General features: G+C 47.0%; 3 protein-coding genes across 7 annotated transcripts; 1 reads left to right on the forward strand and 2 right to left on the reverse strand.

Annotated features, from left to right (window-relative positions):
• Positions 1-2: 2 nt before the first annotated feature.
• NIP7 (nucleolar pre-rRNA processing protein NIP7) lies at positions 3-5,163 on the forward strand. The gene is made up of 5 exons (XM_073584248.1): positions 3-207; positions 3,710-3,796; positions 4,035-4,173; positions 4,275-4,415; positions 4,871-5,163. Exons 1-5 carry the CDS (start codon positions 152-154, stop codon positions 4,988-4,990), a joined length of 543 nt encoding a protein of 180 aa, XP_073440349.1. The 5' UTR covers positions 3-151; the 3' UTR covers positions 4,991-5,163.
• A 52-nt stretch (positions 5,164-5,215) lies between these two features.
• TMED6 (transmembrane p24 trafficking protein 6) lies at positions 5,216-8,055 on the reverse strand. The gene is made up of 4 exons (XM_073584274.1): positions 7,792-8,055; positions 7,123-7,249; positions 6,619-6,767; positions 5,216-6,169 (listed from the first exon to the last, which is right to left on the reverse strand). The coding sequence occupies exons 1-4, from the start codon at positions 7,990-7,992 to the stop codon at positions 5,936-5,938; spliced, it is 711 nt and encodes a 236-aa protein (XP_073440375.1). The 5' UTR covers positions 7,993-8,055; the 3' UTR covers positions 5,216-5,935.
• A 148-nt stretch (positions 8,056-8,203) lies between these two features.
• TERF2 (telomeric repeat binding factor 2) lies at positions 8,204-22,174 on the reverse strand. 5 transcript variants are annotated; one of them, XM_073584202.1, is made up of 10 exons: positions 21,955-22,174; positions 14,250-14,345; positions 13,977-14,098; positions 13,237-13,323; positions 12,950-13,096; positions 12,665-12,840; positions 12,016-12,228; positions 11,281-11,366; positions 10,869-10,906; positions 8,204-9,595 (listed from the first exon to the last, which is right to left on the reverse strand). In XM_073584202.1, exons 1-10 carry the CDS (start codon positions 22,169-22,171, stop codon positions 9,437-9,439), a joined length of 1,341 nt encoding a protein of 446 aa, XP_073440303.1. In that variant the 5' UTR covers positions 22,172-22,174; the 3' UTR covers positions 8,204-9,436. The 5 variants fall into 5 exon arrangements, with proteins under 5 accessions (XP_073440303.1, XP_073440285.1, XP_073440295.1 ...); XM_073584184.1 differs by having other exon boundaries at positions 12,016-12,423; positions 21,955-22,173; XM_073584194.1 differs by having other exon boundaries at positions 12,016-12,423; positions 12,950-13,093; positions 21,955-22,172.
• Positions 22,175-22,195: the final 21 nt, after the last annotated feature.

Below are 22,195 nucleotides of genomic sequence, written 5' to 3' on the forward strand. Positions count from 1 at the left end.
GTTGCACCGTGACGGTAAAAAAAAAAAAATTGTCGCCATGTTGGTGGAGGCATTGAAACTCGTCAACAATCTTTATTGAAAATGAACAGTCCTTTCCCAGAGTTCATTGCGAGGCTTCTCTTAGTATCCGCCTGGGTCACACGTGGGAAAGATGCGGCCGCTGACTGACGAGGAGACCAAGACCATGTTCGAGAAGCTCTCCAAATAGTGAGTGCCGGGGCCACTCCGCGGGACGGGGGTTTCCACTCTCTTCATACACCTCTGCTTGCTGGCAGTGAACACAGACGGTTTGTGTGTTTTTTACGTTCGGTGACAGCAAGCAGAGACTTGGAAAATGAGGAGCAGCAATGGCGGACAGCTGACAGGATCATTATTGTGTACAAAGTGATGATGTGGCGTAACTTTACCATTGGAGGGGTCTGACCGCCGAGATCACCGCGGATCCTGACAACTAACGTGGCTCCGCTGCCGTGTCTGAATGGAGCTGAGGCGCGGTGGGCTCGACCTTCTCGCATTTAGAATTTTTCTATTTAGAGCATTTAGAACATTTCTATTTTATTTTTTTAGAGCAAAAAATTGCAAAATTTACATCCAAAAAAAAAGTTTGTCTTACATAAAAAAGTCTCCGGGGAAGGAGGGACCGCAGTGCTACATCTGCACAAACATTTACTTCTTCTCTTTTCTGTATTATTATTTTAAAAGTTGTGATTGATGGGAACAAATATCTAGAAAACAACAACCATGACCCCAATGACAATTGTGAACCCCCCCATAAAAATAGACTTAAGGCACAATTTTAAAGGGATTTGGTGCAGATTAAAAACTAAAGAAAGAAGAGTGTAAATATCATAATGGATCAGGGCTAACGTTTAAGGGACTGGAGGAGAAAGTGGAGCTCTGAGCTGTTTCCAGCCATCCCGTACATAGTCAATGAATGGCGCAGAGGTCGAGCCTGTGCACCTCTACTTAATTCAAGGCGGGGACCTCTTATGATCAGCAGGATATCCCTTGCCCTTTGGATTATTTATTTCTACAGTAACATTGATTCCATGGTGCTGTACATGAGAAGGGGAGTTACATACAAATTACAGATATCACTTACAGTAAGCAAACTAACAATCACAGACTGATACAGAGGGGAGAGGACCCTGCCCTTGCGGGTTAACATTCTACAGGATGGTATTGAAGGAGATAGTAGGTTGGGGGGTTGCGGGAGCTCTGGTGTTGGTGAGGTGGTAGCTCCTGTCGTGGTGAGAGGGCAGCGGGGTCATTGCAGGCTGTAAGCTTTCCTGAACAGGTGGGTTTTCAGGTTCCGTCTGAAGGATCCGAGTGTGGTTGATAGTCGGATGTGTTGGGGCAAAGTATTCCAGAGGATGGGGGATATTCGGGAGAAGACTTGGAGGCGGTTAGGTGAGGAGAGAATAAGTGTGGAGAAGAGAAGGAGGTCATGGGAGGACTGGAGATTACATGAGGGAAGATATCGGGAGATTAGCTCAGAGATATATGGAGGAGACAGGTTATAGATGGCCTTGTAGGTCAGTATTAGTAATTTGAACTGGATATGCTGAGGGAATGGGAGCTAGTGACGAGATTTGCAGAGGGGAGAAGCGGAGGAGTAGTGAGAGAAATGAATTAGTCGGGCAGCAGAGTTAAGGATGGACTGGAGAGGTGCGAGGGTGTTAGCAGGGAGTCCACAGAAAAGGATGTTGCAGTAGTCGAGGCGGGAGATGATGAGGGCATACACAATTTTAGCAGATTGAGGGTCTAGTAAAGGATGGATTCTGGAAATATTTTTGAGCTGGAGGCGACAGGAGGTGGAAAGAGCTTAGATGTGTTGTTTGAAGGACAGAACAGAGTCAAGGGTTACTCCTATGCAGCCGATTTCCGGTACGGAGGAAAGCGTGATGTCGTTAATTGTGATAGAATGGTCAGGTAAGGAAGATCTGTGAGATGGAGGAAAGATAATGAGTTCAAATTTGTCCACATTGAGCTTGAGGAAGCAAGAGGAGAAGGAGGATATGGCTGATAGACAGTCTTGGATTCTGGACAGCAGAGAGGTGATGTCTGGGCCAGAGAGGAAGATCTCAGTGTCATCAGCATACAGATAGTCCTGGAAGCCATGGCACTTTGTGTTGCCCCGGACCAAGTGTATAGATTGAGAAGAGTAGGGGTCCTAAAACAGAGCCTTGGGGGACTCCAACAGAGAGAGGGTGGGATGAGGAGGTGGTGTGGGAGACGCTGAATGTGCGGTTGGAAAGGTATGAGGAGATCCAGGATAGGGCGAGGTCTTTGATGCCAAACGAGAGGATCTGTAGTATGAGGCAGTAGTCAACTGTGTCGAAGGCAGAGGACGGGTCTAGAAGGAGGAGTATAGAGTATCATCTGTTGGCTTTGGTTGTAAGTAGGTCGTTAGTAATTTTGGTCAGGGCAGCCTCAGTGGAGTGATTGGGGCGGAAACCAGATTGTAGATTGTCATGGCAAGTTAGATGAGAAGTGGGAGGAAAGTTCAGCGTGGACGTGCTGCTCCAGGAGTTAGGAAGCGAATGGGAGCAGCAATATTGGACGATAGCTGGACATAGCGGTTGGGATGAGGGTTGGCTTTTTAAGGATAGGCGTGATTGTGGCTTGTTTGAAAGCAGCAGGGGAAGGTACCAGAAGTTAGTGATAGGTTGAGGAAATGGGTTAGGGATGGGATAAGAGTGGTGGTGAGGTTGGGGAGGAGATGGGATGGGGTCAAGTGGAGAGGTGTGATTTGGAGAGGAGACATTTAAGCACCCTTTCAGTGTTGTTGGATAGGGAGGTTATGGGGTTTGGGCATTGGTCTGGTATACGAAGGGGTTGTAGTTGTACAATGAAGACTTGCCTTGTTTGGTCAGTCTTACTTTTGAAGTGTGTGGCAAAGTCCTCAGCAGAGATGAGGGAAGTTGGAGGGGGCAGTGGTGGTCGGAGGAGGGAGTTAAGTGTTGAATACCTGTTTGGGGTTGTAAGATAGGGAAGATACGAGGGTTGTGAAGTAGGCCTGTTTAGCAGAGGTGTGAGCTGATTTGAAAGCGAGTGTTGCGTTTAAGGTGGGTGACAGAAAAAGACTGAACGTCAGCAGGGTTGTAGCCCCATTGTTTTGGGGATTGGTGGAGACCCCCCAAAGGTCATAAAGTGATGGCATATCATAATGGTGGAAATTCCCCTTGGTGTAAAACCCTTTGATTGTAAAGGTACTGTCACACTTAGCGATGTACTAGCGATCCCGACCAGCGATATGACGCGGTCAGGATCGCTGGTACATCACTAAGTGGTCACTAGTGAGCTGCCACACAGGCAGATCTCACCAGCGACACAGCAGCGGTCGTTACTTACCTGTCAGACGAGGCGATCCTGACGTCCTCCTGCCTGCGTCCACGCTCGTCTCCACAGCAGGAAGCTGACGACGAGAAGCGGCCCAGGACGTTCTCGCGCGATCAGCGATAACCAGCGGGGGAGCGGTCGGAGGTAAGTATCAGACACCGCAATATCGCTAGCAATATCGCTATAACGTCACAAAGACCAGTGACGTTATAGCGATATTGCTAGCGATATCGCTTAGTGTTGACAGGCCCTTAATGCTCTTTCCTCTATGACCGGTCAGATATGTTATCATTGAGATGATAGTGGTTGTAGTAGTGCTGATCTTGATGTCTTTGTAAATGGAATCATCCTCTTACTTGATCCTTAGCATTGGAGAAAATATAAAGCTTCTCGTGGACCGACCTGATGGGACGTACTGCTTCCGGCTACACAATGACCGTGTGTATTATGTAAGGTGAGGTAACGGGGGGTCAAAACAAACTTGGACTTTCAGGGGTTATCCTAGGCCTGAGCTGATTGCCACTGATCTAATGACTGTTATGAGGGGGAGGTCTTGTCACGTTAGAGGGTTAACTAGCACACTGAGATGTTTATCTGCAGCCATTACTATAAGAGGGGCTGTGAATATAAAACGGGACAACTTGTAAAGTCTCCTTTAATTTTTTTTTAATAAGTGCAATTTTTTTTCTCAGCGAGAGAATGCTGAAACTGGCCACAAATGTCGCCCGAGATAAACTTGTGTCTCTTGGAACCTGTTTTGGAAAGTTCACCAAGACTCAGAAGTTTCGTCTTCACATTACGGCTCTGGATTACCTGGCGCCGTATGCAAAGGTGATTACGAAATCTCTAATGATTCGCTGAAACAAAAAGTGACGTACTCTCATCATCCTGCACTGCTGCATGTACCTGACACCTGTCTCTTTACCTCGTAGTACAAGGTGTGGGTGAAGCCTGGATCCGAACAGTCTTTTTTATATGGCAACCACATTCTTAAATCCGGACTGGGGAGAATAACGGAGAACACCACACAGTACCAGGGAGTGATCGTCTACTCCATGGCCGACGTTCCCTTGGTGAGTATTGCTGCTTCCACGTCATACTAAAAGGTGTTCACATCTAATATTGTGATTATCAGATCCCTTGGGCCAAATTCAGACATCTGTATATCGGGGTCCATGAAAGAAGGAAAGGCCTTGGGGTCTCCTGACCCAAACTTTACAGTTTCAGATATGCCTATGAGCCTGTCAAGTTCAAGTCAGTCTGTATACTGTGGTCTATACCTGGAACGTATATCTGATTGCAGCCTTAGAATATACATTCATGTTATAATCATTGCAGGTTCTGACATTATGAACCCCCTCAGTTCTCAGAATGAAGGGCCCCGCAACACTGATGTATGATGTGTGAAGTAACTATGCTATCCTTTCCTTGTCAGGATTGGTGGGGTCCCAACACTAGGAAAAAAAAATCCGTTTTGTTAATTTAATCCCAGCTTTCTCTTATATCAGACCTGCTCGTTCCCTTGCAGGGTTTTGGTGTAGCTGCAAAGTCCACACAAGAATGTAGGAAACTGGACCCCATGCAGATTGTCGTTTTCCACCAAGCCGACGTTGGAGAATACATCAGACATGAGGACACTTTGACCTAAATCACGGAAAAGGAGAAAGACTTTACATGCCCCCTATAAACTACCGTCATGATGACCGGACTGGGGAGAACGTTATGTACAGGACTGAGGAAGACCCCTCCTTTGTGTACCCAGACCTAAAACCTTTAATCACCATCATATTAAACAGACTATCATTCGATCAGGTGAAATTATGTTGACTTTTGCTTTTTTATTGGAGTGAAAAATGAAACAAGACACCAAGAGGATTTTCCACTGTCCCTTTATTATGAGCGCATTGTTTATAGCCTTTACAGGAAATATCCATTGTTCCACCATTTATATAATATTCTACCTAAGGGTTAATTCACACTACCGTAAAATGACCATATTTTTCTCATCCGTATAATAGCCAATCAACGGCTCTCCTGATCCAGACGAACTGCCTCATAGGCGTATATAATGTTGTTAGCTTGGGTCAGAAATTGCTGCTAAATTACCGTAGGCCTAAAAAGTTGTGACTTGATTGTTAGCCTGTTTATACTTATGAGCTTCATTCACAATTCTGCTGGTTGGTTGCGAAAACAGTCGTCAGGCTGTTGACAGACGCTCCCATAATGTGGTGGGATGGTTTATCCTACATGTGATTACTGATCCAAAGACAACACTTCCTAGAATGCAAGTTCCGTGCATGCACCGAGCAAGCAGGGAGTGCTGGAGGATTTCTGCTCTGAAGCCAACACAATTATGAATGCATAAAGTGTAGATTTTGTAAGGGGGCACCCTGAAAATATTTGTTTTTTTTTTTTGTTTTTTTTTTTTTTTATCTCGCTTATATAAAGGTGTGGGAAGGACAAATTTAGCCACGTATAAAACTTATATAATGGTTACAAAATGGTAATAAGACTGGCGTTACTGAATCTCACTCCCTCCATCGATATGTGAAGTTTCCTTCCTGAGACGCTTCGGTCCTTGGACGGCACATCCTCAGCAACGCGGTTTCTGGGTTTCGGTCATTGGTTTGGAGTTGAAAAGACGTTTCAGGAAGTAGAGCTGCAGGACCCCCGAGACCACAATAAGGACACTGGTACCCGCGGACCACCAGTTCACATAGTGATAGTTGGACATCAGCCTGTAGTAATCGGATCCTTTCCTCATGCGAGCAAAAGTATAATATCTCCACATATGAAGAACGCGACCTTGTACCAGCTGGGCGCTTTGCTGGAAGGGGGGGAAAAATGAAAGTATATTTTAGTTTTGTGCCAAAGCCAGAAGTGGATCAAGCGAGACTAAGAAGTGTCTGTCCTTTTTTTTTAAGCTTCCTATTGAATACACTTCTGAATTTGGCTCCAAATACTGGATTGTTCAAACCGAAGGGTCATCAGAGATGCCCCCCCACCCGCAGCATGAGATTATGCAACATCATTATAGACGTGCTGATGGCCTCTGTGTTCTACTTGTGTATATACTGATAATTTGCAGGTAAATCGCAGCAGCTAGAGGGAGAAAATGACCTTCTATCCTCCCTGCAATTGCTCGCTTGCGCTCATCAGTCCGGTGCAGGGCACATAGAATGACAGCTTGCTCTGCAAGAAGCATGGTCAGTGTCACAGATGGGTTATGATCCATGTTGCTCTGTGACTATATTCAGCCTCGATCGCAGAACTCACCTCAATAGTAATCAGGGTGTCATTTAACTTCTGCTTGTCGTCCTGCGAGTGCTCAGGTCCTTGTCCATCATAGAACACCCCAAAGTTCAGGTACACCTGCACCGAGCTGAAGCTATTCTTCCAGTTATTTATACAGAGCTGATAGAACCCTGAGGAAAGGAAACGGACAGATGTAATAAGGCCCAGACTCCTGGAGTTCAGCATCCATGTGGGAATCTGGAAAAACTCTTATCGTAACTAATATATATTGGGAAAGTTATGTAAGTTTGCAAGGAACTTTATTAGGGAGATTGGTCTTCATTGCATAGAAGCGGCTTCCACTCCCTGTTTTTCTCCACATTATTTGCTGCATTCGACTGACCGGACAGGGAGAAAGCAGAGGTTTGGAAGCCCCCTACATTATTTTTTTTTTAACAGGAATGAAATCAAATTCCCTAATCAAGTGATTTGCAAAGTTTCAAAACTTTAAAAAAGTTTATTTAATAATTTTCTCCACCTTATTACCTGTTTCCTTGGTCTGGAAGTTGATTTGACCACGGACTTCCTTGGAGGACTCAATGAGAAAACCCTGAGGATCGTGGGCCGAGGCGGACACGTGACTGTCCCGCATGATGCCTGAAGTCCATTGAACCTGGAGACAAAAAAGAAAAACTAATCAGAAACAAATGGAACAACCTTTGCAATGAATGGAAACCCCACGCAGGGACTTCGCCTTATGTAGTAGTAAGTTTTCTATAGGCTTTGAAATGCCAGACTGTACTCTTGTGAACAGTAGGGAGTGCTGCTCTGGAGCACAAGTTAGTGCTTTAATTAAACAAAAAAAAAATTACTGCTCCGCTTAACATTTAGGACTCATCTGGCTGTTTGCTCTGGGTAACGGAAGGGGTCACCTTGGTGGAAGTGATAAGACGCCGCTGAGAACATTTCGGCTGGCAGCAGATGTTAAGGTTTTCGTCGTTGCATCAGCACGAGGGAATAATGTAAAGTAAAAAGTGTTGGGGGCACTATATACAAAAAGCATGGATTGGGGCACTACAAGTCCCAGCAGGACGTGGTCGGCTTCAGCTGGAGGTTAGAAATTTGTCTGATTATTACGGGATACAGAATAGGCTGTTGTATATGGGTTAGGGGGGATTAATGGGTCCAGGATACCCTACCCGGACCCCCACTTACCTCATATCCAAAGTAGAAGTAGCCGCTCTGATGCGCAAAGTGCCAGAAGCATTCAGTACCGGCCGGACCCACCACGACGGCAAAGTCATAGCGGTCCGCCCCACGGAACAAGGGCTCGGAGCCGGGTGAGCTCAACGGTTCGGACTTCTGCTGCAAACACGGGCATAGGAGGGACAGGAGGAGAACGGTGAGGGCGAGCATGATGTGAGCGGCAGAGGCAGCATCTGAGCGCTGGGGATTAGATACAGCTCAGCAATCATTAACCTGTCCTGCCCACAGCCCGGCTACGATAAGGTACGGAGGCCGACAGCCCGAGAGACATCAGCTCGTACCACGGAGGGTCCAAGCAAAAAACCTGCATCAGTCTTATAAAGGAAAAGCAAAAGAGCACAAATGAGCGACTCCTGAAAAATAAATTCTGGAACTTTATTCATCAACACAAAACTAGAAAATATTTTACACACAACTAGAAAAGATAAAACTTCTGACAACAGGGGTGATCCGGTGACATATTAACGATCGGTGGACATCTGACACCCACCACACTCAACGATCGGTGTGTAATGGCCGCTGCCAGGTGCTGCAGAGCACCTCCTTTCTGCAGCACCTGCGGCCTACCAGGGCTTGTAACAGATGAATGTTGGAGAAGTCGGATCCTTATCGATCTACTATTTATGACCTATGCATAGATCATCAGTATGGGTGTAATCAGACCACTTAAAATGTTAGGGATGTTTTCAATCCTGTCTTACGTAAATGCATGTATTTAGGCGAACATAAAATTGTACAGTTTGTCTTCTATGACCTGTGTTTCACTGTTTATTGCTCACTGACGGATGAGTTAACTAAGAAACTGTTAGTGAGCTCTTCTGGATGGGAGAGTTTAACTCCTTAATGTTCCTCCTGTCAGCTGATTTATGACCATAAAAATCAGATCAACTGTCTTGGGGTCATAAATCAGCTGAAAAGGAGGAAGAGGAGTCTAGGTACACACTTTATCTGTGCACATGGCCCACAGTATACGTCAGGAGCTTTTCCCATTTACCAGCCGTTATTTTGGCCTCTGGTAGATAAGCGCTTGTACACCGTGCATAGAGAAGTGCACAATACTGTGCCATCCTATACAGAGCACCACTGCAAAAAAGGCGTAAAACATGCAGTATACTTTGTTTTAGAGCGTCCCAATGATGGACAGATGTTTACACATCCATCCAAGACTGTCGGGCACAGCTCCTGACATGCGCCGATGAAACGTGTAGCTATCTTAAATCAAAGAGCTCCCTGATGGATTCTCAGTTCACTCATTCTACAGTAAACCAATTGCAAAAAAAATTTCAGCCAAAAATACATGTATTTAATGTGTTAAAATGTCATTCCACCAGGAGGAGCAGAATGAGGCTTTACAGCTTTATTAGAGAGGGGAGCGGGGTATAACAAAACGTGGTATGGACAGAGCAACGCGGCCAACGGTGACCCCTCAGACGGTCAGGGTAGAGAGAAGCATGGGTCCAGGGACTTGTAAGGCTCCTCTATCATCATGGCACGTGACGTGGACGGCGGCTCCGGATGATACAGACGTGTGTCCTGCACACAGTGACCAGTCTCCCAGAGACGATATATGGTGGATATTTAAAGGGGACCGCCTTCACAGCAGAGACAGCTTCTTCATCGTCCTCCACCGGTCCTTTATCATGCACGGCGTGCGGTCCTTGAACGGATACTTTTTCAGGATTTGCACCCACTTGCCTTCGCCAAATTTTTTGACGCCCGACCGGATCCATTCAGACTCTTCTACTGACCATTTCTGAACAAAAAAAGAAAAAAAGTCAGCGCATGCTGGGAGTTGTAGTTCTGCAGGAGGCCGACCCCTATAGTATCCAGCTCGCACCACTAGCTGACCCTGGGCAATACCAAGCTGTAATGTGGGAGTGGTCACATGACCGCCCGATCAATGACGATCCGGACCTCGCACACTGCGTGTTCCGGGACTCTCAGAGAGGGACGATGGGTGAGAGAGGCATTCTGTTCTTTCAGTTGATTGTCTTTTTGGATACTCACTGTTGATGCCAGGCAGCTATTTAGTGGGAATTCTCTTCCCTTTGTTCGCACTAGATGATTGACTTTCTTAGGTTACATTGAGACATTTGCACTTCAGGCTGCAGTGATTTTGTTTCTCCCACCTCTGTATGTATCTACGGCCCGCTCTACATGGTTCCTTCACCTGAATCTTGTATTGCATGTTTTCATGAAACTTTCTGTGATGTCTTTTATATCTGAATAAAATGTTGATTTTTTTTTTATTTTATCTACATTTTTTCTTGTTTTCTTGGGTCTACACTCTGGTATTTTGTTTACTACTAGTCAGTGAGTGTTCCAAATTGGAATTTTCCTTGGTCCCTTTATGACTTTATTAGAGGACCGATTACGAGACAGTGATGATGTACTCTGTTCTAAATATATTTTTATATATATATATATATATATGATTCGCCAATCTGCAGTTACATGGGGCCACTGCACAACTTTTGCTCCCTTTAACCCCTTCACCTCCGGGACCATTTTTAGTTTTTTCTCCCCTTCTTCCAAGAGCCATAACATTTATATTTTTCCATCCTCATAGCCGTACGAGGGCTTGTTTTTTGTAGAACAAGTTGTACTCTTGAATGACACCAATCATTTTCTCATTTTTGCACTGCAAAGCTGGAAAAAAATTTCCAACTGCGTTGAAATTGCAAAAAAAAAAAAAAATTTAAACTTTTTTCCCACTTTTTACTGTAATTAACAAACCCTTTAAGGGACGTGAAGCTGCGATCATCTGATCGCAGGCAGAAATCACAATCTATGAACGTCTGCTACAGGCTGGCTTTCACAGGAGGCTTGTAATGACAAGTATGGGGGCATCGGCAGACCTGCGTCATGTCAGTAAGGAGTTAAAAGAAGTCGCTTTATGAGGCCGTTAGATCACGAATCCCTTTAAGTGTTCCATATGCAATCTCCTATCATAAGTGCACACATCATATTTTACATCCAGCGGCATATCCTAGACACAAGGGAGACCCCCGCGGCAGCCATCTTACCTTCTTTTTAGCAGTGCCGACTCGAGAGTCTGAAGATCCTGAAAAAAAAAAAGAAAAGTTTCTCACTGGTGAAGGAGGAAAAATTTCCTGTAAAGTTTACTGGAGCCGCTGCTTACTTAAAGGGGTTGTCCACACGATATAAAGTTTACTAAGCAAAGATCGTTTGTGCTATATACAGCATTGCAGCCCGGCCGGACCCATTGCTGCACCACCTATAACCAGTGCTGTGCTGGTCAGGCATTGGGGCATCATACATTACCTGGGGGGGCGTTTAACCTCACCATGTCCCAAATCTCCTGCCGGACCCTCTAGCAGTAGAAGCCCTCCTTTATCACACATTTCACCAGGTAGGGAATTTGGTTGGGGGGGGGTGGCAGAGTTTTCCTGTGACTGAGGAGTCGGCGGCACTTACTGCTCCTGTGAAACAGCTCCTCCTCGTCGCTCCAGGTGTCCAGCTCTTCCCCAGGATTCGGCCTGTCCGAGGCCGGATTATCAGTTCTGCGGGGGAGGGACCAAACACAACACATCACTGGAGATCCGGCCTCTAATGCTGCACTCACATATCTGCCGAATCTAAAGGGGATTGTACATTCGGTGGGAGTCCGGGCACAATGGGGCACTGTCATCCCCTTCACAATGCACACGTATGACCGCCGCTCCATGTAGTGAAAACGAATAAAAAAAATGTTTTTAATTATTTAATTCACAACTTTGTTTAAAGGAACAAGACGGCGGCAGCAGCAGCGGCGCGGGCATACAGTAGCGGCTCCATACACGCGGGGGTCCCGACCTACTGTGCATAGTCATCAATGTGTGGGAAGGGCTCATGCGGTTATGGGGTCCGATCGCTGGGAATTTTGATTCTGGCTACAGAATGGAGCGTCAGGTCTGATCAATCTGTTTTCTAGGGGGCTGCAGGAAAAAGCCCTATGGGGGACGGCTGGCGCAGGTCGGTGTTATTTGTACACATTTTTTGCTTTGCAACCAGCGATTTAATGTTCCCTTTGAGCATCTGAAAAATGATAACATTACATTTTTGGGTTATAGGTCATCATGTGATTTTACAGGTTTCTTTTAGCCTCCATTCAGACTGGTCAGGTTCTCTGTAAATCGACCTGGTGGGTAATAAGACACATGACAAGCTTACAAGATTTTTGTTTTCTTCCTTGGGACGGGTGAACCGATCAGTGTCCGGACAGGCTCATTGCTGCGCTTCGGCTCCTCCTTGCTGACGGTCTCCACTTTATCTTCCTGCTCTTCGCTCTGGTTTTCCTGCTGACTGTCCTGTTCCATTACCAACTGCTGGAGAGACACCGAACATGTCCGCTGTGCCATCTCCTGTATGATGGCCGCCTCCTCTCTGGGGGAGCAAGCACGGGGGCTCTTACTGGTTTGCCTTTCAGCAGAGACCCTGTGTAGACAGGCGTCCTCCCTACAGAAGTCTGTCTCACAGAGGAGTCTGAATGTTACATCGGGATTGTCATCTTGACAGAGTAATAAGAACTGAGACCTTATGGCAGACAGGCTGCACGAGGGGCCGCAGTCCACGTCTGACCTGGAGGGACGAGAAGGACATACAGCTCATCAATCCCAAGGCAAACCTGGCTGCTTTCATCTGTCTATGCTGCAATACCACGCACCACCTGTACACGAGGGTGGCGCCATCTAGTATAGAAAGCAGCCATGTTTCTCAACCCCTTTAACTATATACAGAAGAGCTTATCCATGACAAATGGCTGACTGTGTACATTACGGGCCCCCGAAATACTCCAGGGTTCTTCCGTCACTGTACGTACCCCGCTTCCTTTTCTCGGCTCGTGCCTTCATTGCTCTGTGATGCTGCAGTCAGACCATCGGCTGTGGGGGTCTTGTCCTTGGGAGACGTAATTCTGGGGCTTGGCTCACGTTGCGGCTCTGGGTTTGGAGCTTCCTCTGACTTTTCGTTCAGTTCTGCAGAATCTTTTTGTGCAAGCTTAAAAAAGAAAAAAAAAAGAAGCAAAGTGTGAACGCGGCTTTAAGCCAGCGCTTCCTCCCGGACCACCCATTCATGGATCATCAAGTGACGGACCGCCGACACTTACGGTCAGTAGGAAGGAGGGAATTCTCTGCATTTTGCTCTCGCACATGTCGTAAATCTTTTCTTTCATTGTAGACAAGGAAAAGTTGGCGATGAGCGGATGCTTCACGTTCTTCTCCTGGATGATGCGCAGCAGATCGCCCCACAGCTGCTGAGAGAAGACAGAGACGATCCGAAAAACTGCGCAACAGAGATGTCGAAAAGTGGCTAATCCCGGGCGTCCATTTATAAAGATGGCTCCTGACAGATCCCCTCCCCGGGTGACGTGTACGCCGGGCGGCCGATACTCACTTGGGTATTGTTGCTGCTTGGGAGGAACTTCTTCAGGATTTTCTTGGCTTTGCCAAACTGCTGCTTCTGTATACAGATGACCACGGCCTGGAAAAGACAGGACGACGCAGCAACACGTAAGTATTATTATTATTATTATTATTATTATTTATTATTATTCCATGGCGCTTTACATGTGAGGAGGGGTGTACATAATACATACAAGTATCCGATGTAATGCAGGACGGGCGGCCATACTCTGCGGGGGCCGAGTCCGCAGCTGCGTCTTTAGGGGACACTTACTTTCCTGCTCCTAAAACCGAGCAGAGGACGGTGCTGGAAGAGGTAGAAGACAGAAGCGGTTTATAAATGCTTCCGGCTTCTGAGGGCTCGCGTACGCGACCGATCTTCTCAGACAGCACTGGTGCCTATGATATTCTACGGGGCTGTGCGCATGTCCGATTGTTTTCCTCAGACCGAGGGATCGGCAGAAAAAAAGTGGGAGACGTCTGATTTTGATCTGAGTGTCAATAATGCAAGTCTATGGGTCAGTGAAAAAAAAACCACGGGACAGGGCGCTGCAGGACAGGGCGATGCGGGACAGGGCGATGCGGGACAGGGCGCTGCAGGACAGGGCGCTGCGGGACAGGGCGCTGCAGGACAGGGCGCTGCGGGACAGACAAAGGGGTTGTCCACAGAAAACAAGTTAACTCACTATAAGACAATTTGTTTTGCACCCCCAAAAAAGAAATCCCCCTTACCGCCTCTTTCAGCATTTGCTGGTTGGTATCGATGAGATCAGCAGGGAACGACTCCTTCATTGTGTCCATCACTTCGACAGCCGATTCCAGCGGAGTCCGGTTGTCTTCATCAAACGTAGAGTCTGAGGATACAGAAATAATGGCTGATTTATAGGAGGACGGCGAGCGATTCTCACCAGGGCGCACCGGGTCTGCGCCAAATCAAGGCAGTTACCGCCTGCGCGGTTTCCCGGGGCGGAGCGGGGGCCTCCTTCATACACCCACCTTACTTACCGAGATCGTCCCCTTCTTCCACACAGGCGAAGAGCCGCATGATGCGCAGAAGTTTGGAGTTCTCCTTCGCACATTTGAAAGGTCGCTGGATTAAAACTGTAATAAAAAAAAATTAGAGGAGACAAATGAGACAGAAGCGCGGCCGGCGACATTTCTGGGATTCGCTATTTTAAAGCTGAATGATTGTTAGCCCCAACTACATGGATTTAAGTGAGAAAAACAAAAAACGGTCCCAAAAGGAACAACCCCTTTAAAGGGAATCTGTCACCAGAAGTTGGCGGCCTGTGTAAATGGCCTGTGTTTCTTCTTTTTTTCTCCACTCTATCCGTGGCCCCAGTCCGCGATCTTTTCCAGAATTCTAGTAGTTCTACTCCATAGTTTGCGCATGCGCACAGCTATCTTGCCAAGCGCAGTATGCTTTGCCCAACTGCGGGCAAAGCCGAAAATCATTACTGCACATGGTCCACTATGTCACGGAACATACTGTACCGGCGCATGCGCAGTAATGATTTTTTGCTTTGCCCGCAGTTGGGCAAAGCATACTGCGCGTGCACAAGGCAAGATAGCTTTGCGCACGTGCGAACTATGGAGTACAACTACTAGAATTCCGGAAAAGATCGCGGACGGGGGCCACGGATGGAGTGGAGAAAAAAAGAAGAAACACCGCCCATCGGACCGGACACAGGCCATTTACATAGGCCGCCAACTTCCGGTGACAGATTCCCTTTAATTATGGGTTTGGAAAAAAGTCAGCAAGGCATTATGGGACATGTAGTTCAGAGCACATAAATCCGTCACTGTGATATATTCTCTGCACTCTACAGCCGACGCCCGAGCCTAACCGCAGCGATCGGAGCACTTTAACCCCTTAGATGCCACAGTCAAATGACACCGCAGCATTTAAGGGGATGGAAATGGAGGAAAGTGTCCCTTCCGATATGATTGCAGGGGTGCCAATGGCGATATCATCACTGCCAGTGGTCTAATGAAGACCACCTGAGTCTGCCACGTTCGTACACCTAAGACTGGTCATTTTACAATACAGTGCAATATTACAGATAACAAAAAATAATATTTTTCAAATATTTAAAAAAAAAAAAATTCCTTTAACACCCCCTCATGATCTGCTCCCAGGACGTAAAAATAATTAATAAAAAACAACAGTAAAAGTAAAAAAGTCCAGTAATAATGCGCCACCTGCTGGCAACTTCCAGCAAAAACAACATTGGTAAAACTGCTGTAAGGCTGTGTGCACACGATGCAGATTTGCAGCGGATTTTACCGCTCAGAAACATTGCATTTCTGCATTGTGATGTACAGTAGCCTTAAAATCAATGTTAAAAAAAAACGATGTGCAATCATTTGACCTGCGGATTTCTTCCATTCTGCGCGGAAAAATCCGCAGGGCAAAAAGTACGTCTGTACTCAGCCTAATAGTGCGCCACCTGCTGGCAACTAGCAGTATGTAAATAACATAACCTGTAACAGTGCGCCACCTGCTGGCGCCTTCCAGTAAATAACATATTGGTAGAACAATACGGTAATGCGCCACCTGCTGGCAACTTGCAGTAAGTAGATAACATCCTGAAATAGTGCGCCACCTGCTGGCGCCTTCCTGTACATGAATAATATATCCGGTAATAGTGCGCCACTTGCTGGCGCCTTCCTGTACATGAATAATATATCCGGTAATAGTGCGCCACCTGCTGGCGCCTTCCTGTACATGAATAATATATCCGGTAATAGTGCGCCACCTGCTGGCGCCTTCCTGTACATAAATTACATATCCTGTAACAGTGCACCACCTGCTGGCACCTTCCTGTACATAAATAATATATCCGGTAATAGTGCGCCACCTGCTGGCACCTTCCTGTACATGAATAATATATCCGGTAATAGTGCACCACCTGCTGGCACCTTCCTGTACATGAATAATATATCCTGTAACAGTGCGCCACCTGCTGGCACCTTCCTGTACATGAATAATAAATCCTGTAACAGTGCGCCACCTGCTGGCACCTTCCTGTACATGAATAATATATCCTGTAACAGTGCGCCACCTGCTGGCACCTTCCTGTACATGAATAATATATCCTGTAACAGTGCGCCACCTGCTGGCGCCTTCCTGTACATGAATAATATATCCGGTAATAGTGCGCCACCTGCTGGCACCTTCCTGTACATGAATAATATATCCTGTAATAGTGCGCCACCTGCTGGCGCCTTCTGTACATAAATAATATATCCGGTAATAGTGCGCCACCTGCTGGCGCCTTCCTATACATAAATACCATATCCTGTAACAGTGTGCCACCTGCTGACGCTTTCCTGTACATAAATAATATATCCTGTAACAGTGCGCCACCTGCTGGCGCCTTCCTGTACATAAATAATATATCCGATAATAGTGCGCCACCTGCTGGCACCTTCCTGTACATAAATAATATATCCTGTAACAGTGCGCCACCTGCTGGCGCCTTCCAGTACATAAATAATATATCCGGTAATAGTGCGCCACCTGCTGGCGCCTTCCTGTACATAAATAATATATCCTGTAACAGTGCGCCACCTGCTGGCACCTTCCTGTACATGAATAATATATCCGGTAATAGTGCGCCACCTGCTGGCGCCTTCCTGTACATGAATAATATATCCGGTAATAGTGCGCCACCTGCTGGCACCTTCCTGTACATGAATAATATATCCTGTAACAGTGCGCCACCTGCTTGCACCTTCCTGTACATGAATAATATATCCTGTAACAGTGCGCCACCTGCTGGCGCCTTCCTGTACATGAATAATATATCCGGTAATAGTGCGCCACCTGCTGGCACCTTCCTGTACATGAATAATATATCCGGTAATAGTGCGCCACCTGCTGGCACCTTCCTGTACATGAATAATATATCCGGTAATAGTGCGCCACCTGCTGGCGCCTTCCTGTACATGAATAATATATCCGGTAATAGTGCGCCACCTGCTGGCGCCTTCCTGTACATGAATAATATATCCGGTAATAGTGCGCCACCTGCTGGCACCTTCCTGTACATGAATAATATATCCGGTAATAGTGCGCCACCTGCTGGCACCTTCCTGTACATGAATAATATATCCGGTAATAGTGCGCCACCTGCTGGCACCTTCCTGTACATAAATAATATATCCTGTAACAGTGCGCCACCTGCTGGCACCTTCCTGTACATGAATAATATATCCTGTAACAGTGCGCCACCTGCTGGCGCCTTCCTGTACATGAATAATATATCCGGTAACAGTGCGCCACCTGCTGGCGCCTTCCTGTACATGAATAATATATCCGGTAACAGTGTGCCACCTGCTGGCGCCTTCCTGTACATGAATAATATATCCGGTAACAGTGTGCCACCTGCTGGCGCCTTCCTGTACATAAATAATATATCCGGTAACAGTGTGCCACCTGCTGGCGCCTTCCTGTACATGAATAATATATCCGGTAACAGTGCGCCACCTGCTGGCGCCTTCCTGTACATGAATAATATATCCGGTAACAGTGCGCCACCTGCTGGCGCCTTCCTGTACATAAATAATATATCCGGTAATAGTGCGCCACCTGCTGGCGCCTTCCTGTACATAAATAATATATCCGGTAATAGTGCGCCACCTGCTGGCGCCTTCCTGTACATAAATAATATATCCGGTAACAGTGCGCCACCTGCTGGCGCCTTCCTGTACATGAATAATATATCCGGTAACAGTGCGCCACCTGCTGGCGCCTTCCTGTACATGAATAATATATCCGGTAACAGTGCGCCACCTGCTGGCGCCTTCCTGTACATGAATAATATATCCGGTAATAGTGCGCCACCTGCTGGCACCTTCCTGTACATAAATAATATATCCGGTAATAGTGCGCCACCTGCTGGCGCCTTCCTGTACATGAATAATATATCCGGTAATAGTGCGCCACCTGCTGGCGCCTTCCTGTACATGAATAATATATCCTGTAACAGTGCGCCACCTGCTGGCACCTTCCTGTACATGAATAATATATCCTGTAACAGTGCGCCACCTGCTGGCACCTTCCTGTACATGAATAATATATCCTGTAACAGTGCGCCACCTGCTGGCACCTTCCTGTACATGAATAATATATCCTGTAACAGTGCGCCACCTGCTGGCGCCTTCCTGTACATGAATAATATATCCGGTAATAGTGCGCCACCTGCTGGCACCTTCCTGTACATGAATAATATATCCTGTAATAGTGCGCCACCTGCTGGCGCCTTCCTGTACATAAATAATATATCCGGTAATAGTGCGCCACCTGCTGGCGCCTTCCTATACATAAATACCATATCCTGTAACAGTGTGCCACCTGCTGACGCTTTCCTGTACATAAATAATATATCCTGTAACAGTGCGCCACCTGCTGGCACCTTCCTGTACATAAATAATATATCCGATAATAGTGCGCCACCTGCTGGCACCTTCCTGTACATGAATAATATATCCTGTAACAGTGCGCCACCTGCTGGCGCCTTCCTGTACATAAATAATATATCCGGTAATAGTGCGCCACCTGCTGGCGCCTTCCTGTACATAAATAATATATCCTGTAACAGTGCGCCACCTGCTGGCACCTTCCTGTACATGAATAATATATCCGGTAATAGTGCGCCACCTGCTGGCACCTTCCTGTACATGAATAATATATCCTGTAACAGTGCGCCACCTGCTGGCACCTTCCTGTACATGAATAATATATCCGGTAACAGTGCGCCACCTGCTGGCGCCTTCCTGTACATGAATAATATATCCGGTAATAGTGCGCCACCTGCTGGCACCTTCCTGTACATGAATAATATATCCTGTAATAGTGCGCCACCTGCTGGCGCCTTCCTGTACATAAATAATGTATCCGGTAATAGTGCGCCACCTGCTGGCGCCTTCCTATACATAAATACCATATCCTGTAACAGTGTGCCACCTGCTGACGCTTTCCTGTACATAAATAATATATCCTGTAACAGTGCGCCACCTGCTGGCACCTTCCTGTACATAAATAATATATCCGATAATAGTGCGCCACCTGCTGGCACCTTCCTGTACATGAATAATATATCCTGTAACAGTGCGCCACCTGCTGGCGCCTTCCTGTACATAAATAATATATCCGGTAATAGTGCGCCACCTGCTGGCGCCTTCCTGTACATAAATAATATATCCTGTAACAGTGCGCCACCTGCTGGCACCTTCCTGTACATGAATAATATATCCGGTAATAGTGCGCCACCTGCTGGCACCTTCCTGTACATGAATAATATATCCTGTAACAGTGCGCCACCTGCTGGCACCTTCCTGTACATGAATAATATATCCGGTAATAGTGCGCCACCTGCTGGCGCCTTCCTGTACATGAATAATATATCCGGTAATAGTGCGCCACCTGCTGGCACCTTCCTGTACATGAATAATATATCCTGTAACAGTGCGCCACCTGCTTGCACCTTCCTGTACATGAATAATATATCCTGTAACAGTGCGCCACCTGCTGGCACCTTCCTGTACATGAATAATATATCCGGTAATAGTGCGCCACCTGCTGGCACCTTCCTGTACATGAATAATATATCCGGTAATAGTGCGCCACCTGCTGGCGCCTTCCTGTACATAATATATCCGGTAATAGTGCGCCACCTGCTGGCACCTTCCTGTACATGAATAATATATCCGGTAATAGTGCGCCACCTGCTGGCACCTTCCTGTACATGAATAATATATCCGGTAATAGTGCGCCACCTGCTGGCACCTTCCTGTACATGAATAATATATCCGGTAATAGTGCGCCACCTGCTGGCACCTTCCTGTACATAAATAATATATCCTGTAACAGTGCGCCACCTGCTGGCGCCTTCCTGTACATGAATAATATATCCGGTAACAGTGCGCCACCTGCTGGCGCCTTCCTGTACATGAATAATATATCCGGTAACAGTGCGCCACCTGCTGGCGCCTTCCTGTACATGAATAATATATCCGGTAACAGTGCGCCACCTGCTGGCGCCTTCCTGTACATGAATAATATATCCGGTAACAGTGTGCCACCTGCTGGCGCCTTCCTGTACATAAATAATATATCCGGTAACAGTGCGCCACCTGCTGGCGCCTTCCTGTACATGAATAATATATCCGGTAACAGTGCGCCACCTGCTGGCGCCTTCCTGTACATGAATAATATATCCGGTAACAGTGCGCCACCTGCTGGCGCCTTCCTGTACATAAATAATATATCCGGTAATAGTGCGCCACCTGCTGGCGCCTTCCTGTACATAAATAATATATCCGGTAATAGTGCGCCACCTGCTGGCGCCTTCCTGTACATAAATAATATATCCGTTAACAGTGCGCCACCTGCTGGCGCCTTCCTGTACATGAATAATATATCCGGTAACAGTGCGCCACCTGCTGGCGCCTTCCTGTACATGAATAATATATCCGGTAACAGTGCGCCACCTGCTGGCGCCTTCCTGTACATGAATAATATATCCGGTAACAGTGCGCCACCTGCTGGCGCCTTACTGTACATAAATAATATATACGGTAACAGTGCGCCACCTGCTGGCGCCTTACTGTACATAAATAATATATCCGGTAACAGTGCGCCACCTGCTGGCGCCTTCCTGTACATGAATAATATATCCGGTAATAGTGCGCCACCTGCTGGCGCCTTCCTGTACATGAATAATATATCCGGTAATAGTGCGCCACCTGCTGGCGCTTTCCTGTACATGAATAATATATCCGGTAATAGTGCGCCACCTGCTGGCACCTTCCTGTACATGAATAATATATCCGGTAATAGTGCGCCACCTGCTGGCGCCTTCCTGTACATAAATAATATATCCGGTAATAGTGCGCCACCTGCTGGCGCCTTCCTGTACATAAATAATATATCCGGTAACAGTGCGCCACCTGCTGGCGCCTTCCTGTACATGAATAATATATCCGGTAACAGTGCGCCACCTGCTGGCGCCTTACTGTACATAAATAATATATCCGGTAACAGTGCGCCACCTGCTGGCGCCTTACTGTACATAAATAATATATCCGGTAACAGTGCGCCACCTGCTGGCGCCTTCCTGTACATGAATAATATATCCGGTAATAGTGCGCCACCTGCTGGCGCCTTCCTGTACATAAATAATATATCCGGTAATAGTGCGCCACCTGCTGGCGCCTTCATGTACATGAATAATATATCCTGTAACAGTGCGCCACCTGCTGGCACCTTCCTGTACATGAATAATATATCCTGTAACAGTGCGCCACCTGCTGGCGCCTTCCTGTACATGAATAATATATCCGGTAATAGTGCGCCACCTGCTGGCGCCTTCCTGTACATAAATAATATATCCGGTAATAGTGCGCCACCTGCTGGCGCCTTCCTGTACATGAATAATATATCCGGTAACAGTGCGCCACCTGCTGGCGCCTTCCTGTACATAAATAATATATCCGGTAACAGTGCGCCACCTGCTGGCGCCTTCCTGTACATAAATAATATATCCGGTAATAGTGCGCCACCTGCTGGCGCCTTCCTGTACATGAATAATATATCCTGTAACAGTGCGCCACCTGCTGGCGCCTTCCTGTACATGAATAATATAGCCGGTAACAGTGCGCCACCTGCTGGCGCCTTCCAGTGCAGCACTTGCCCGCTCCTTACTGGACACGATGTCCCGGATCTCCGCGAAGTCTTCCTTGCGGCAGTTCTTGAAGGCGTCCACGTACAGATGGAAAAAGTAATCCAACACCCAGTGGTTGATCAGAGGCTCCAGTCTCAGCAGGCTGCAGCCCTCGGCGCTGAACTCCATCCTGCACCCTATTACAACAAAAATAATAAGTCTGCCGCGAAATGGCCCCACTTCCGGTGATGCTGTCATGTGACCTGGATGTTGACGTCGGCC

The sequence above is a fragment of the Dendrobates tinctorius genome, unplaced genomic scaffold (genome assembly GCF_039654945.1).
Source record: "Dendrobates tinctorius isolate UK_male_01 unplaced genomic scaffold, ASM3965494v1 ptg000009l, whole genome shotgun sequence".
Classification (NCBI taxonomy): domain Eukaryota; kingdom Metazoa; phylum Chordata; class Amphibia; order Anura; family Dendrobatidae; genus Dendrobates; species Dendrobates tinctorius.

Coding starts and splice junctions, on each gene's coding strand:
- NIP7 (XM_073584248.1), top strand. CDS start 152: ATGCGGCCGCTGACTGACGAGGAGACCAAGACCATGTTCGAGAAGCTC. Junction 3,797..4,034: donor GACCGTGTGTATTATGTAAG/GTGAGGTAACGG, acceptor TTTTTTTCTCAG/CGAGAGAATGCTGAAACTGG. Junction 4,174..4,274: donor ACCTGGCGCCGTATGCAAAG/GTGATTACGAAA, acceptor TTTACCTCGTAG/TACAAGGTGTGGGTGAAGCC.
- TERF2 (XM_073584184.1), bottom strand. CDS start 22,171: ATGACAGCATCACCGGAAGTGGGGCCATTTCGCGGCAGACTTATTATT. Junction 12,424..12,664: donor AGCCGAGAAAAGGAAGCGGG/GTACGTACAGTG, acceptor TCGTCCCTCCAG/GTCAGACGTGGACTGCGGCC. Junction 11,367..12,015: donor AGGAAGAAAACAAAAATCTT/GTAAGCTTGTCA, acceptor CCTCCCCCGCAG/AACTGATAATCCGGCCTCGG.
- TMED6 (XM_073584274.1), bottom strand. CDS start 7,992: ATGCTCGCCCTCACCGTTCTCCTCCTGTCCCTCCTATGCCCGTGTTTG. Junction 6,768..7,122: donor CTTCCAGACCAAGGAAACAG/GTAATAAGGTGG, acceptor TCCTTTCCTCAG/GGTTCTATCAGCTCTGTATA. Junction 6,170..6,618: donor ACACCCTGATTACTATTGAG/GTGAGTTCTGCG, acceptor CCCCCCTTCCAG/CAAAGCGCCCAGCTGGTACA.